Raw genomic sequence first — 12,346 nt, 5'->3', positions numbered from 1 at the left:
CCAGACATCAGGCAAGAGGAAACAGAAAACGTAGAAAGAATGGACAACGTCACTTTTATGAGAGAAAGGCATACGATACAAATCCAAGATCTTAAGAGCCTCAACACGCCTCTCTGCATTTCACACCGTAAAAAGAAAAGGGGGGCGGAATTCCCTGGGGTCCAGGGGTTAGGGCTCGGTGCTCTCTCCCTGCGGAGGGCCTGAGTTCAGTCCCTGGTCGGGGAACGAAGATGCTACAAGCCGCCTGGAGCAGCTACAAGAAAGAAAGAAGATTATTAAAAAAGAGAGGGGAAGGCTGCAGTTCTGACCTATTCCTAAGAAAGGAAGAACACACCTGTGTCTCTCCATTGGTCCTGCCGCTCTCCTCTTTCAAACAAGTAACTCGCGTGCGTTTGTCAGAGAGTAAAGACACGGATGAATGTAACTGGGGTTTGGGGATCAGGATTTTATCAAGTAGAAAGTATGAAGTCATCTTAACTCCCGAAAGGGAAGTCGTTTCATATTCTTAGGTGCAAAGGCTACATGGAAAGGACCAGCATCAATTCATAAAAGAGAAGGAAATCAGAGCCTGGTTATAACGAACCGACCTCAAGATCTGCAGGTGTAACAGTTCTGCTGTACTGGGTTAGCCCCCTGCCTTTCAACCATCCATTTACCGAAGAGGCTTTTCCTTTACCCTGGATGACGGCCAGTAAACTACAGTTAACGTCAACAGAAAATTAAGGATTTGTAGAAAGCACACGATGCTCATAAATAAACAATGCTTCATTTTGGCAGGTCTTCATACTACGGGGCAGCGAATTTCTGGGAAGCTGTTTTGAAAAGGACATAGGGATTGGAAGGCACAGAGATGATAGTGTAAAAATTCGGCTCACATCTGGATTGTTTACAAACGTTCAAACCAATTCCTTTCATGAGTCATCCTGCACTCTTGCAGCTTTCATTTCCCACCCGGACAGCTGGGCCTTTTAAGGTATAAATAGTCATTTGTATTAACTAGTATAGGAAGAAGGTGGCTTCCGCGGGGAGTTGTTCAGCCACAGAACCACTCGCCAGCTTACAGAACCAACTTTGGTGAACGGCCCCGCTTGAAAGGCTGCCGAGAGCTGCGAAGCGTCTGGAGAAGCCGGGCGGGGTCGGGCCCGAGCTCGCAGCTGCCGCGGAACCACACGGGGCCGGGCTGAGGACGCCGCGCCGATTCCTGCCTTGATCGCACCAACGACCCGTCCCTGACCTACCCGTGGCTGCACCTCGAACGCGGTAGACTGGGACAAGACGGGGAAGCAGCGGGTCCCTGGAGCTCCCGGCCCCCCGTGCTTTGCGCCAGACGGTGACGGTGACGCCGCAGCCACTGGAGCCGAGGGTGGCACGCGCGGGCTTCACTCGGCCGCTGACCCGGGGTCCCCGCGCTGACCGTCTTCTCAGGACGGTGGGACCCCTCTCCCCAGCGTGGGGAGCTCGCGCTGGAACTCGGAGATGTCTCAGCCCCGCTTCTGGGCCCCGACGTGCTCACACCACCGCCTGGCCCGGCCCAGCGCGGCCGGACCGGCTCCGTCTGCCCTGCCCGGGCCTCGCGGTCCTGCGGAGCGGCCGTCTGTCCTCCCTCCTTCGGCTGAGCGGCTGATCCTTCTTCCACGGAGCAGCTGTCCTGAGCGTCAGCTTATAAGAGTATCTGAGCGACGTACGGAGAGTGAGTGCTGGCGACAGCCGTCAGCAGGGGCAGGTCGTTGGACTCGATCCTGAAGGCGGAGAAAGGAGGGGACGTTGCTTTAAAGCAGCAGGACTTACGGGAAGGGCCCCGGCGCCGGAGCCCAGGGCTGGCCGGTCAGTGCCCAGAACCGATGACGCAGTGAACGAGGCGGGGACACGGGAGCCTGTCCCTGTGACTACGTTCCCCGCATCCCTGCGCGGCCTCTGTGCGAGTCCCCCTCCGGCCAGCCCTCCCGGCCTGCACCCCGAGTCTGCACCGGCTTCACGTTCGTCTCTGGGAACGCATGACGGTGGCAGCGTCTCCAGAACCCCGGAGATTTCTTCAAGGCTGACACGCCCGAGACCCCCATTGAGCGCGTGCCCGACAGTCACAGGTGGGCATGCGCAGAAGGCCCCGCGTCCTGGAGAAGTCAGGGCAGTCTTGCTCCTTGAAATATGTCCTAATGCTCTCCCTTGATTTCCGAAACCAAAAATTTAAAATATAACCTCAAGAGGCAGCTGGCATGAGCTCGTGGGGTTTTCCATGCCTTCTCCAGTAATGCTCCCTCCGGATCTCATTTCAGGGCAGACAGGGAGCTCCCAGCGCCTAGTGCTGCTGGCCTGACCACGGGAGGGGCTAAGGAGGGGCTGGAGGGACCCCCACTAACAAGGCGCTGAGGGGCCTGGCGACGAGGAGGTAAATCCCCCTCGCCATCCTTCTCGGGGTGCTGATGGTGGGCACCTGTCAGTCGGGGCCAGAGGAGGTAAATCCCCCTCGCCATCCTTCTCGGGGTGCTGATGGTGGGCACCTGTCAGTCGGGGCCAGAGGAGGTAAATCCCCCTCGCCATCCTTCTCGGGGTGCTGATGGTGGGCACCTGTCAGTCGGGGCCAGAGGAGGTAAATCCCCCTCGCCATCCTTCTCGGGGTGCTGATGGTGGGCACCTGTCAGTCGGGGCCAGAGGAGGTAAATCCCCCTCGCCATCCTTCTCGGGGTGCTGATGGTGGGCACCTGTCAGTCGGGGCCAGGCAAGCGTCCTGGAAATAAAAGCTGCACGTCCTGCATCGGAAAGCGGATGGGGTGCGGGGTAGGACTACGGTGAGGCTGGTCAAGAGGCCTAAGTAAAAAGTGCAAAGGCACATGCCTCAAAAGGGAGAATAGTGGGCTTCCCTGCTGGCGCAGTGGTTGGGAGTCCGCCTGCCGATGCAGGGGACGCGGGTTCGTGCCCCACTCTGGGAGGATCCCACATGCCGCGGAGCGGCTGGGCCCGTGAGCCACGGCCGCTGAGCCTGCGCGTCCGGAGCCTGTGCTCCGCAACGGGAGAGGCCACAACAGTGAGAGGCCCGCGTACCATAAAAAAAAAAAAAAAAAAAAAAAAAAAAAGGGGGGGGAGAATATTTTTTAAATGATGTAAGAAAAAAAAAAAGTGACAGGAAACGCTAAGAGCCGAACAATACAGTATAAGTCATATCCTGGGTGTGAAAGATGAAAAGTCCGACAGGAATGCAGAGGCCTGAGCCTTGAAATAATACTTTGATTGGCAGGCTTAACAGAGAATTTCAGGGTTGACGCTTTATACACGGTATTTCCTTGCCCCAAAGTGGTGGTGGTGGTGGGGGGGGAGGTCATCATCACAGGTAAGGGAGACAATGCATCATCTACACGATGTTTTTTTGTTACTTCTCTGTGGAAAACTAAGCAGAGAGTAAAACACAAGTCAGAATGTCTTCCCCCAGAGAAGTTAGGGCAAAGCCTCTGGAAAATGATATACGTTATCGATAACATGCACGCCTCCTCTTCTGATGGGCTCATAATAAAAGGGAGGAGAGTACGGTCACCCCGGGATGTGCAGACGGGCCCCCAAGTCCAGGGGAACGGCCTTCCCCGCCTCCTCCAGAAAAAGCAAGGAGAACACAGCTGCTGCCGCGTGTGTGACAGCTCGTGACTCTCACATCTTACTGAAATGACGAGAAATGGGCAGACGGAGTAGGATTACGCTTTTCACTTTCAAGGATAAAATAATCCAGGGGGAAGACTCACAAGGCACCACTAGCTTCAAGGTCTGCATGTGCTTCCGGGTGTGACACTCCAGTATCAGATACAAGAAACATGCCGTTCACTGGGGAGCCCCAGAGGCTGGACAGGTCAGTGGGTAGAGCGCAGGGGACAGCCCCCCGCAGGGGGATGCTGGCACTCCCCAGAACTCACCCCAGAACGACACTTAATTCCTTCACGTGCACGCGCGTGTGTCCACGAAGATACTCAGACAGCATCTTACTCTTCAGGTACATCTCCTGTAGTCTGTCTTCCAGGTGCATGATGCACTGCAAAGCCAATCACGCTCACGGTGAGGGCAAGAACTCGGATCTCTGCCAACATCTAAGAGCCGTAATTCCCTCAATCCATTTCTAAGTGCGCTACTGTCATCTCATCTCTTTAACTTATACTTCAAGAATTACAACCCAGCTCAAACCCTACCATGAGCAGGGATGAGAACAGGTTTTTGTCATCAACAAGGACCTACCGAAAAGCACAGGGAACTCTACTCAGTACTCTGATAACCTATATGGAAAAGAATCTGAAAAAGAATAGATACGTGTGTGTACCACGTGCTGTACACCTGAAACTAACACAACATTGTAAATCTACTGCACTCCACTATAAAATTAAAAAAAATAAAAAAGAATAGGTTTTTGTAAAACAATAAAGTTTAATTTTTCCAGTGACTGTTAAGATCTTCATACATATTTTCCGGCCTTTCTAAAAAAGCATTTGTTTCTACATAGTTAAAATCATTCTATAAGTATACTTATTTCTTGCTTTCAAAAAACTTTCTGATAATCCTTTCTTCCCATGTTATTAAAAATTCTTTATCAATATAATTTTTGACTGATTTTTCAGAATGTGAATTTACCATTACTAAAATCACATAGCCATCTGCATTTTTGTTATTATACATAATTTCGTAAAGAGCACCTTTCTTCTTGTTTTCCTATATCTCAGATTATTTTGGTGCAATTCATTCCCAGAAGAATGATCGGAACAAGGTTATTCTGAACCATTTTCTTTTTTGCTGTCAAGAGTGTATTTTAACTAGGTCTCTAGTAACAATGAAGAAAGGGCAGTTTTGTTCAGAACATCTCTACCCTTGGAACTGTGTCCAGCTTCGTTTTTAGGGAGCAGCAGTCACTCGTGTCTTGCACGAGAGGCAAATGATTTTGCATTTGGCAGGGAGACCGATCCAGGCAGCTCAGTAAGTCACCTGATGGCTCTGGCAAGGGTCACTCCATCAGACATGATTTTCTTCTAGACCATTATGCCTGCTATTTTCAAGGTAAAAAGATTAACAGATGCACTTGAAAATGTTGATCTCGACCACCTGGGCTGATCAGTGACATGGAAAAAGTATCCATTCGAGATGCAATCTTTTCCGTTTTTCCTTGGCTTAAAATCTTAAGTGCCTCGTGTTGTGTGGACGAAACACAACTGGTAAGTGGGTAAGAGTAATAATCAAAGCAAGGAGGATTTCGCCAATTCTCTTGGGGGAAAATGTTCCCCCAGGAAAACAGAGTTAAGTGCGGAAAGGTCTCCTGTTCAGTGTCAGTTCCTCGTGGAGCAAATACAAAGTTTTAGTAAGAGTGTTGTAAAATATTAAAAAGAACACTGACATTACGTTGAATCCTTTATGTTTTAAAATAGTGAGTTTACTGTGCTTTCATAGTCCCCAGGAAAACTGTGTTGCAGTGCGGAAATAAACAGAACATTGGTTCATATGGAATGTGCACGGGACTTGCAATCAGAGCACTTAGAAAGTTTTTTCAAAGCCTGACTATGAAATTGAACTGTTTTGGGATTCCTCTCCCTCCTTTCTGAAATGGATTTCTTCAACTTTAACTTCCGAAATTTTAAATACCTACTTTCTCTTTTCGTACTGAAGGTCCTAACAGGCCTTTAATCACGTGTTTCATTCGAGTGACTTTTAAGGAGAATTTTAAACCGCAGATGAAATGTTCTTTGATCCTGATTTTGTCAAGTCATTCATATTATTAAGTAGTTATATGTAACTTATGTCTAGATGAAGTAAAAAGAATTAACTGTGGTAATTTACTGCTGGGATAACTAAGACATCAAACGTAGCAAGAGATATGGATTATAGAATACAATATAAAAGTTTGGTAAATATAACAGTAAAAAACTGTAAAATCAAATATATCTCTCTTCCCTTACAGAAAAGCAGACTTTGGCCTCTAAACCAGCACGATGCAAGTTGCTACTAGAAGGAAAAACTGCCTACAAATGTAGAACAAACATCAGGTTGTAACATGCCACAGGTGGTGCCTTCTGTGTTACCCCTGAGGACAGGGCTCCTACAGTTTAAAGCCCAAATAAAGGTTTCAGTGAAAAGGTGGTGTCCGCCTTTAAAACCATGAACGCCGTTCACACAACTGGTTCTCACTAAGTTACGCTAATAGTAGCTGTTTCCTGAGTGTGTATAACATCCAACACTACTTCAAGTGCTCTACCCGAATTATCTCACTTAATTTTTATAACCAGACAGGATAGGTTCTGCTGTGCCCCAGCTTCGACAAGGCACACGATTCAGAAGCAGAGAAGCCTGGGTCTGAGTCCAGGCCTCTGAAAGCCCACGGACTGGCCACTACTGTCCACTGGCTGCCAGGGCATCTCATCTCGCCTGAGCTTGGACAGGTAGAAAGCAGCACCTTGGAGGATTCTCACACATGCCTGTTGCCTAGGTACCATCTTCACTTTGCAGAGGAGAAAGCTGCGGCCCCGAGATGCCCAACGAACCAACGGCAAAGCCCGGACGTGACCCCCATGATGTCCAGTGGCGCCCCGTGACGCTGTGCTGTCACCTGAGGTGACGGCCAGCGTTTCAAAGCACCTCCTCCAAGGACACCTTCCGAGGAGTGTGGCGCACCTGCAGATCTGGTCACGAGAGCTCAGGGGAAACCGTCCATGAGCAACCAGGGAGGTGGCTCATATTCAGCCTCCTACTTGGTTGTCAATAGCTCTGCATCTTTTGCGGAGGCCAGAGGCGGGAAGGGAGATGCTGTTTGGTTTGGGGCTGACGGAGGGGGAGTCCAGAAAGCTGGTGAGCGCATCCCAGCTGCAGCCCCGCCAACTCACGGGGCTCTGCCCTGTACGTGCCCTTCAGCTGCGCTTCTGCTGTGGAAACCTTGCTCCCTTCCTTGCTAAGTGTATTTTCTCTTGATCTCTCTGCACGCACGCATGCACGCGCACACACACACACACACACACACACACGCGCACGCACAGGAATTTGTTTTGCATGTTATTCCAGGGACTCAGGGAGAGCTGCTGATCATTTTCTTGGAGTTTAGGGGGTCTGTCTACTGTTTGTATTTAATGTAACGTTATCAAAGTGATTTTAAAATCCCATTCGAAAAGCAACAATTGATACCATCCCCTATGGCTACAGTGCTTCCGCATTTTAAGTGTTTACACGAACGATATTCTATTTATCCATAACAACTTTGGGAGGATGGTCTCTGAACAGATGGAACTAGTCCCTTCGGAAGCTGGCTGGCTTGCATTTGACCTGAGGACGGGAAAACCAACGAGTCCCCCAAAGGAGGATTTTAAATTTCCCTTTATGCTCGATCCCTGCCCCCATACCTGACCTGTTTCTCCATGTAACTTGTTCAAAAAGACTGTGTCACTCTGTGCTCTCTGTCTCCAGAAGGACTATTGCTACTGAATCCAGCCCGTGTGCTGGTTTTGTGTCACACGCTCTGTTTTCACTGATGCTAACATCCAGTTAGACTAAAAATCAATACACAGGAATTCGTGACTTTATAACCACGATGCTGCGGAAATGCTTTTTTAGCTCATTTCTCTGATGGTCTGAGAACGATACTTACAAAGTCGGCGGGGAGGTGAAGCCTGTAAAGCTGGAGGATGGACTGAAGCAAGCTGGACACCTGGCTTGAGACCAGGACGTCCTGGCCGAGTTTCGTGCTGTCCACTGCCTTCCTCTGACTTGTGGCCACCTGGACGCTCCACTTGTCCGTGTCTGCAATGATGCACACGGCCTCGGCGATGGGCTCGTCGAGCACGGGGTGCTGCGGGACAGACACACGGGGTCAACTCTTCACCATGCTTCCGGTGACAACAGAACGTCCAGAACTTTCTGTGCAGCGTCAGACTCAGGGGCAGAGGTGATGGCGGGACCCGAGCTGGGGTGTCATCCCTCAGTCATTTAAATGTTAACTTGACAAAACCGCACCCAGTCATTATTTCCTTCCTGCGCCCCGGGGGCACACTATAAGCGTCATCAAACACGCAGAGGTAAGCAAAAAGGCCTGTGATCTCCCTACATGCCAGGACATTAAAGCCCGTTTCCTTCTGGAAGACTGCACTCGCCTTTTATGCTTTTTGTATTTATTTATTTCTTTTTTTCCCACGAGTCTTGTGGGATCCTAGCTCCCTGAACTGGGATGGAACCCGGGCCCCCTGCAGTGGAAGCGTTGAGTCTTAACTACTGGACTACCAGGGAAGTCTCTGTACTCTCCTTTTAACATGGAGACGGTCAGAAAAAGGTGTAGGAGTCTACTGCCATTCTTCCCATCACAAGGTTTGGCAGGGTAACTTAACAGTCCCTGAAAGGTATAGCTTTAATCACGAGGCAATATTTATTCAGAAACCATGTGCTACACGCATAAATCAACTCCAGGACAGCTAAAATCAGACGGGGCTAGAGAGCTGTGTATCGAGATGAGGCCAAAAGGCACAAGTGTGTCTACTGACGGACATACTTAAAATACCAAATCCTCAGTAACTGGGCAGTGATGGACGGAGCACATAGGAAATGTGCCACGGGGCAAACAGGGTGAACACTGACGCAGTCCAGGAAAACGGCCTACAAGAGGCACGTGAAAAGGCGCTCAACATCACTAATTATTAGAGAAATGCAAATCAAGATTACAATGAGGTATCACCTCACACCGGTCGGAATGGCCATCGTTAAAAAGTCTACAAACGATAAACACTGGAGAGGGTGTGGAGGAAAGGGAACCCTGCTGCACTGTTGGTGGGAATGTAAACTGGTACAACCACTATGGAGAACAGTATGGAGGTTCCTTAAAAAACTAAAAACAGAGCTACCATATGACCCGGCAATCCCACTCTTGGGCATATATCCAGAGAAAACCATAATTCGAAAGGATGCATGCACCTTGATGTTCACTGCAGCACTATTTACAATAGCCAGGACATGGAAGCAACCTAAGCGTCCATCGACAGAGGAATGGATAAAGAAGATGTGACACATAAATACAATGGAATATTACTCAGCCATAAAAAAGAATGAAATAATGCCATTTTCAGAAACATGGATGGACCCAGAGATTGTCATACAGAGTGAAGTAAGTCAGACAGAGAAGGACAAATATTGTATGATATCGCTTATATGTGGAATAGAAAAAAACGGTACAAATGAACTTATTTACAAAACAGAAATAGAGTCACAGATGTAGAAAACAAACTTATGGTTATGGTGGGGGGGGAAGGGGGAGGGGTACATTGGGAGATTGGGATACATATATACACTGCTACATATAAAACAGATAACTAATAAGTACCTATAGCACAGGGAACTCTATTCAATGCTCTGTAACCTGTATGGGAAAAGAATCTAAGAAGAGTGGATCTATGTATACGTATAACTGATTCACTTTGCTGTACAGCAGAAACTAACATAACATTGTAAATCAACTATACTCCCCAAAAATTAATTAAAAACAAAACGGCCTAAAAAATTGAATTTCTCAAAACTGATCACAGTATAACTGCTTCACCACTAGCTCCTGACACACGTGTTCAGGATCCCACACGCGTGCAAATCAAGGGCACAACAGACTTCCCTCCAGCCCCAAACTAGGAGAGAGGAGGGGGTGGGCAGGTACGCAGTGAGCCGGAGACAGACGCAACGCGCCTCGAAGCCGGCGTCCGCGAGCACACCTTTCACTGAAGAGACTCAGTCACTGAAGGCACAGCGGGCGTGGCCTCCTCCTGTCACGCGGTTCCTTCCGCTGCCCTGTGGTGGCCCTTCGCTGCTTTGGCCGCTGGGCCGAAGTTCCTCGCGCTAGGTTCGTCCTGATTCCCCTCTGGAGAAGGACCTTTCCTGGGAAAATCCTGGAGGCCCCTCCCTCCGTCACAGGGTGGGAACAGGGCCCAAGCTGGGCCAATCAGACTCTCCCTCCCGGCCGCCTGCCTGGAGCAGGCGGCCAGGAGGCCGGGAGCAGCTGAGGTCACCACACTCCTGCTCGACAAAAGCCGCCACGAATACCCACAGCGATTCTTGGTTCCTGCACTTCCACAGGTGCCTTGTTTCCTGCCGGCCCCAACCCTAGTTCTTCGGTCTCCTGACCATTTCTAAGAATCCCTAGCATCCCTCCAGTGAAGTCCCTTCCGGCTAAATTGACAAGAGTCGGCTTCTGCTGCTTGCGGCAAAGGACCCACACAGGTGCACGACCTTGTCTCGGGTGACCGAGACCCGAGGTTTTTGAGACTTAACGCTAGTAGTGGGAAGGCCGATGATAGAAACCCAGATGTTTGCTGTCACGCTGTACTTTCACCAGGCGATCTGGCTCCCTCCTTGGGGGCTTTTCCACTCAGTCTTTGTGTTCTTTGTCACAGATGGGGAAGTGACTGAATGAGAACTTTGGTGAGACCAACATTTTTTTCCTCAACTATATCCAGGATGGAAACTTTCACGTTTTAGAATATTTTTCCCATTGAAAAGAAGAGCAAATCAGGCAAAGTCTAGCGGCCCAACATTTGTTTAAGCACAGGTTAAGCGTGAGAAATAAAGAATATGGCAAAGCAGATTCCTGAATGAATGAAGCCCAGTTTCCCAAGGATGGCTCTCATTCTTTAAGACTTGCTACCGAACAGTCGAAATGCTCACGCACACAATGACCCTAAATTCCCACTCTCACCCACAGGTTTCTGTGACCCCTCAGTCCTACGCTGCTCGCACACTCTCCAAAGCAGAAAGTAAAGACCGGGCTGCAATGACTTCCCTTTACACGTTCCTGCAAGTCCTTGCTCAATCCGTGTGTCATAAATTCACAGCAAGAGGACGATGACTTGCCATCGGTGTACCTGGTCCTTATGAGCAAAGGAAATGGAAATTTGGAAATTTAAAGGATTTGTATTTTGAGCTCAAGTTCCTTCAATGCTTTGCATTTATCAGAAATTCACAGTGTGCTGGGTATAGCACACAACCGATCTACAGTGAGACCTTTTCTTCAAGGGACTTACGTTCCGAAAGTATATATATAATCATTAAAGACCAGAGGCCAACGTACGTACGGTGAGTGGAATGCATGCCAATCCCCTTTCACCTGGAGTTCACTCACCTCCCTCTAGCAAGGTGTGGTAAAAGGACCCAAGCCAGGCCAATCAGATGCTCCTCCCCTGAGATTTCCCTGTGAGCAGGGGGCCAGGAGGCTGAGAAGGGTTGGGGTAAAAATCTAGCTTTTGTTGGATTAATTGTCTGCAGTAGATAATTTGGGCCCTAGTTTCCAACTCAGCACAATTTCCTAAATGATTTCCCCAGCATCGTGACAGGGAAGGGAGCAGTGTGTGGACCCGAGGAAAGCACACAGACAGCAGCTTATGGGGCCCCATAACCACACACAGAGCTCCGCCTTCGGAAGTGAGCCACTGGCACGAGGGCAGCGAGGCTCACTGGGGAAGCGATGCATGGAAGGCTGCCCGGGTCCCAGTGAGCCCAGGAGGCTGCAGACCCAGGGGTAGTAACAGCAGAGGAGGGACAGAGGGGTTGGCTCAGGTATCTTACGAGGAAGAACGAAATGGGTCAGAGAACTGTGAAAGAAAGGAAGTGAGCGTAAGCCATTTTTAAATCACTGGTGGAAACCTGAGCACAGACCTAGCACACAGGAAGGCTAGGTCTGAAGGTTGGGACAAACGGACAGGGGGTCGAGAGCCCATCCCCTGAAGGAGGGGCTGACTCTTCTCTCCCTGGACTCTCAGCTCCTAGCCCAGGACCGGGCCCTCGAGAAAGGGGACAAACTTAAGATGGGCCAGGTCAAGCACAGCGGTGACAGGGCAGGGCAGCACATGCAGCCCGAACACAGCATGGTGCCCCCACGTGTGCAGGCTCCAGGGACACAGAGAACCACGGAGAGCTGTCAGCGGAGCACCTTAACAAGGAATTACACAGGGCACGATACTCAGTATCCTGTGACAAACCACAGTGGACGAGAGAATGAGAAAGAATATGTGTACTGAGTCAGTGTGTCGCACAGAAGACGTTAGCAGCACTGTACATCGGCTCTACCTCAGCGAGATTAAAGAAAAGAGGATTACACGTCCTCGGACTCCCAAATATCTAACAAGTAATTACCTGAACACACCCCAACTGCCTCTAAGTACACCATCTAGTAGTTACTTATTTCCTGAAGAACAAACACTTTTACGAGGAAAATGGAAATAGAGGGAAATGTAAATGAATAGTCAAGAAAAAGAAATGAATCCTGGAGAGAGAGAAAACATGTCTATAACTTAGATTAAGTTATAATCTAAGGGGCACCAGGGTGACGGCCTGCCCAGCTCTGATGTGGTTTAAACTTCTCTAAGGTCAGAGAACT

General features: G+C 49.5%; 1 protein-coding gene across 1 annotated transcript in view; it reads right to left on the bottom strand.

Moving 5' to 3' along the window:
• Positions 1-1,660: 1,660 nt before the first annotated feature.
• Positions 1,661-12,346, bottom strand: part of FNIP2 (folliculin interacting protein 2) — a 121,612-nt gene continuing 110,926 nt past the window's right edge. Inside the window, exons 15-17 of the mRNA XM_065878108.1 lie at positions 7,592-7,792; positions 3,897-4,012; positions 1,661-1,739 (exon numbers count right to left, since the gene is read on the bottom strand). Of these exons, the coding sequence (XP_065734180.1) occupies positions 1,661-1,739; positions 3,897-4,012; positions 7,592-7,792 (396 nt within the window). The remainder of the gene's footprint in view (positions 1,740-3,896; positions 4,013-7,591; positions 7,793-12,346) is intronic.

This window comes from Phocoena phocoena, chromosome 5, assembly GCF_963924675.1.
Source record: "Phocoena phocoena chromosome 5, mPhoPho1.1, whole genome shotgun sequence".
Classification (NCBI taxonomy): Eukaryota; Metazoa; Chordata; class Mammalia; order Artiodactyla; family Phocoenidae; genus Phocoena; species Phocoena phocoena.
The sequence above is the reverse complement of the archived record's forward strand: the minus strand, read 5'-3'. Positions and strand labels throughout refer to the sequence as shown.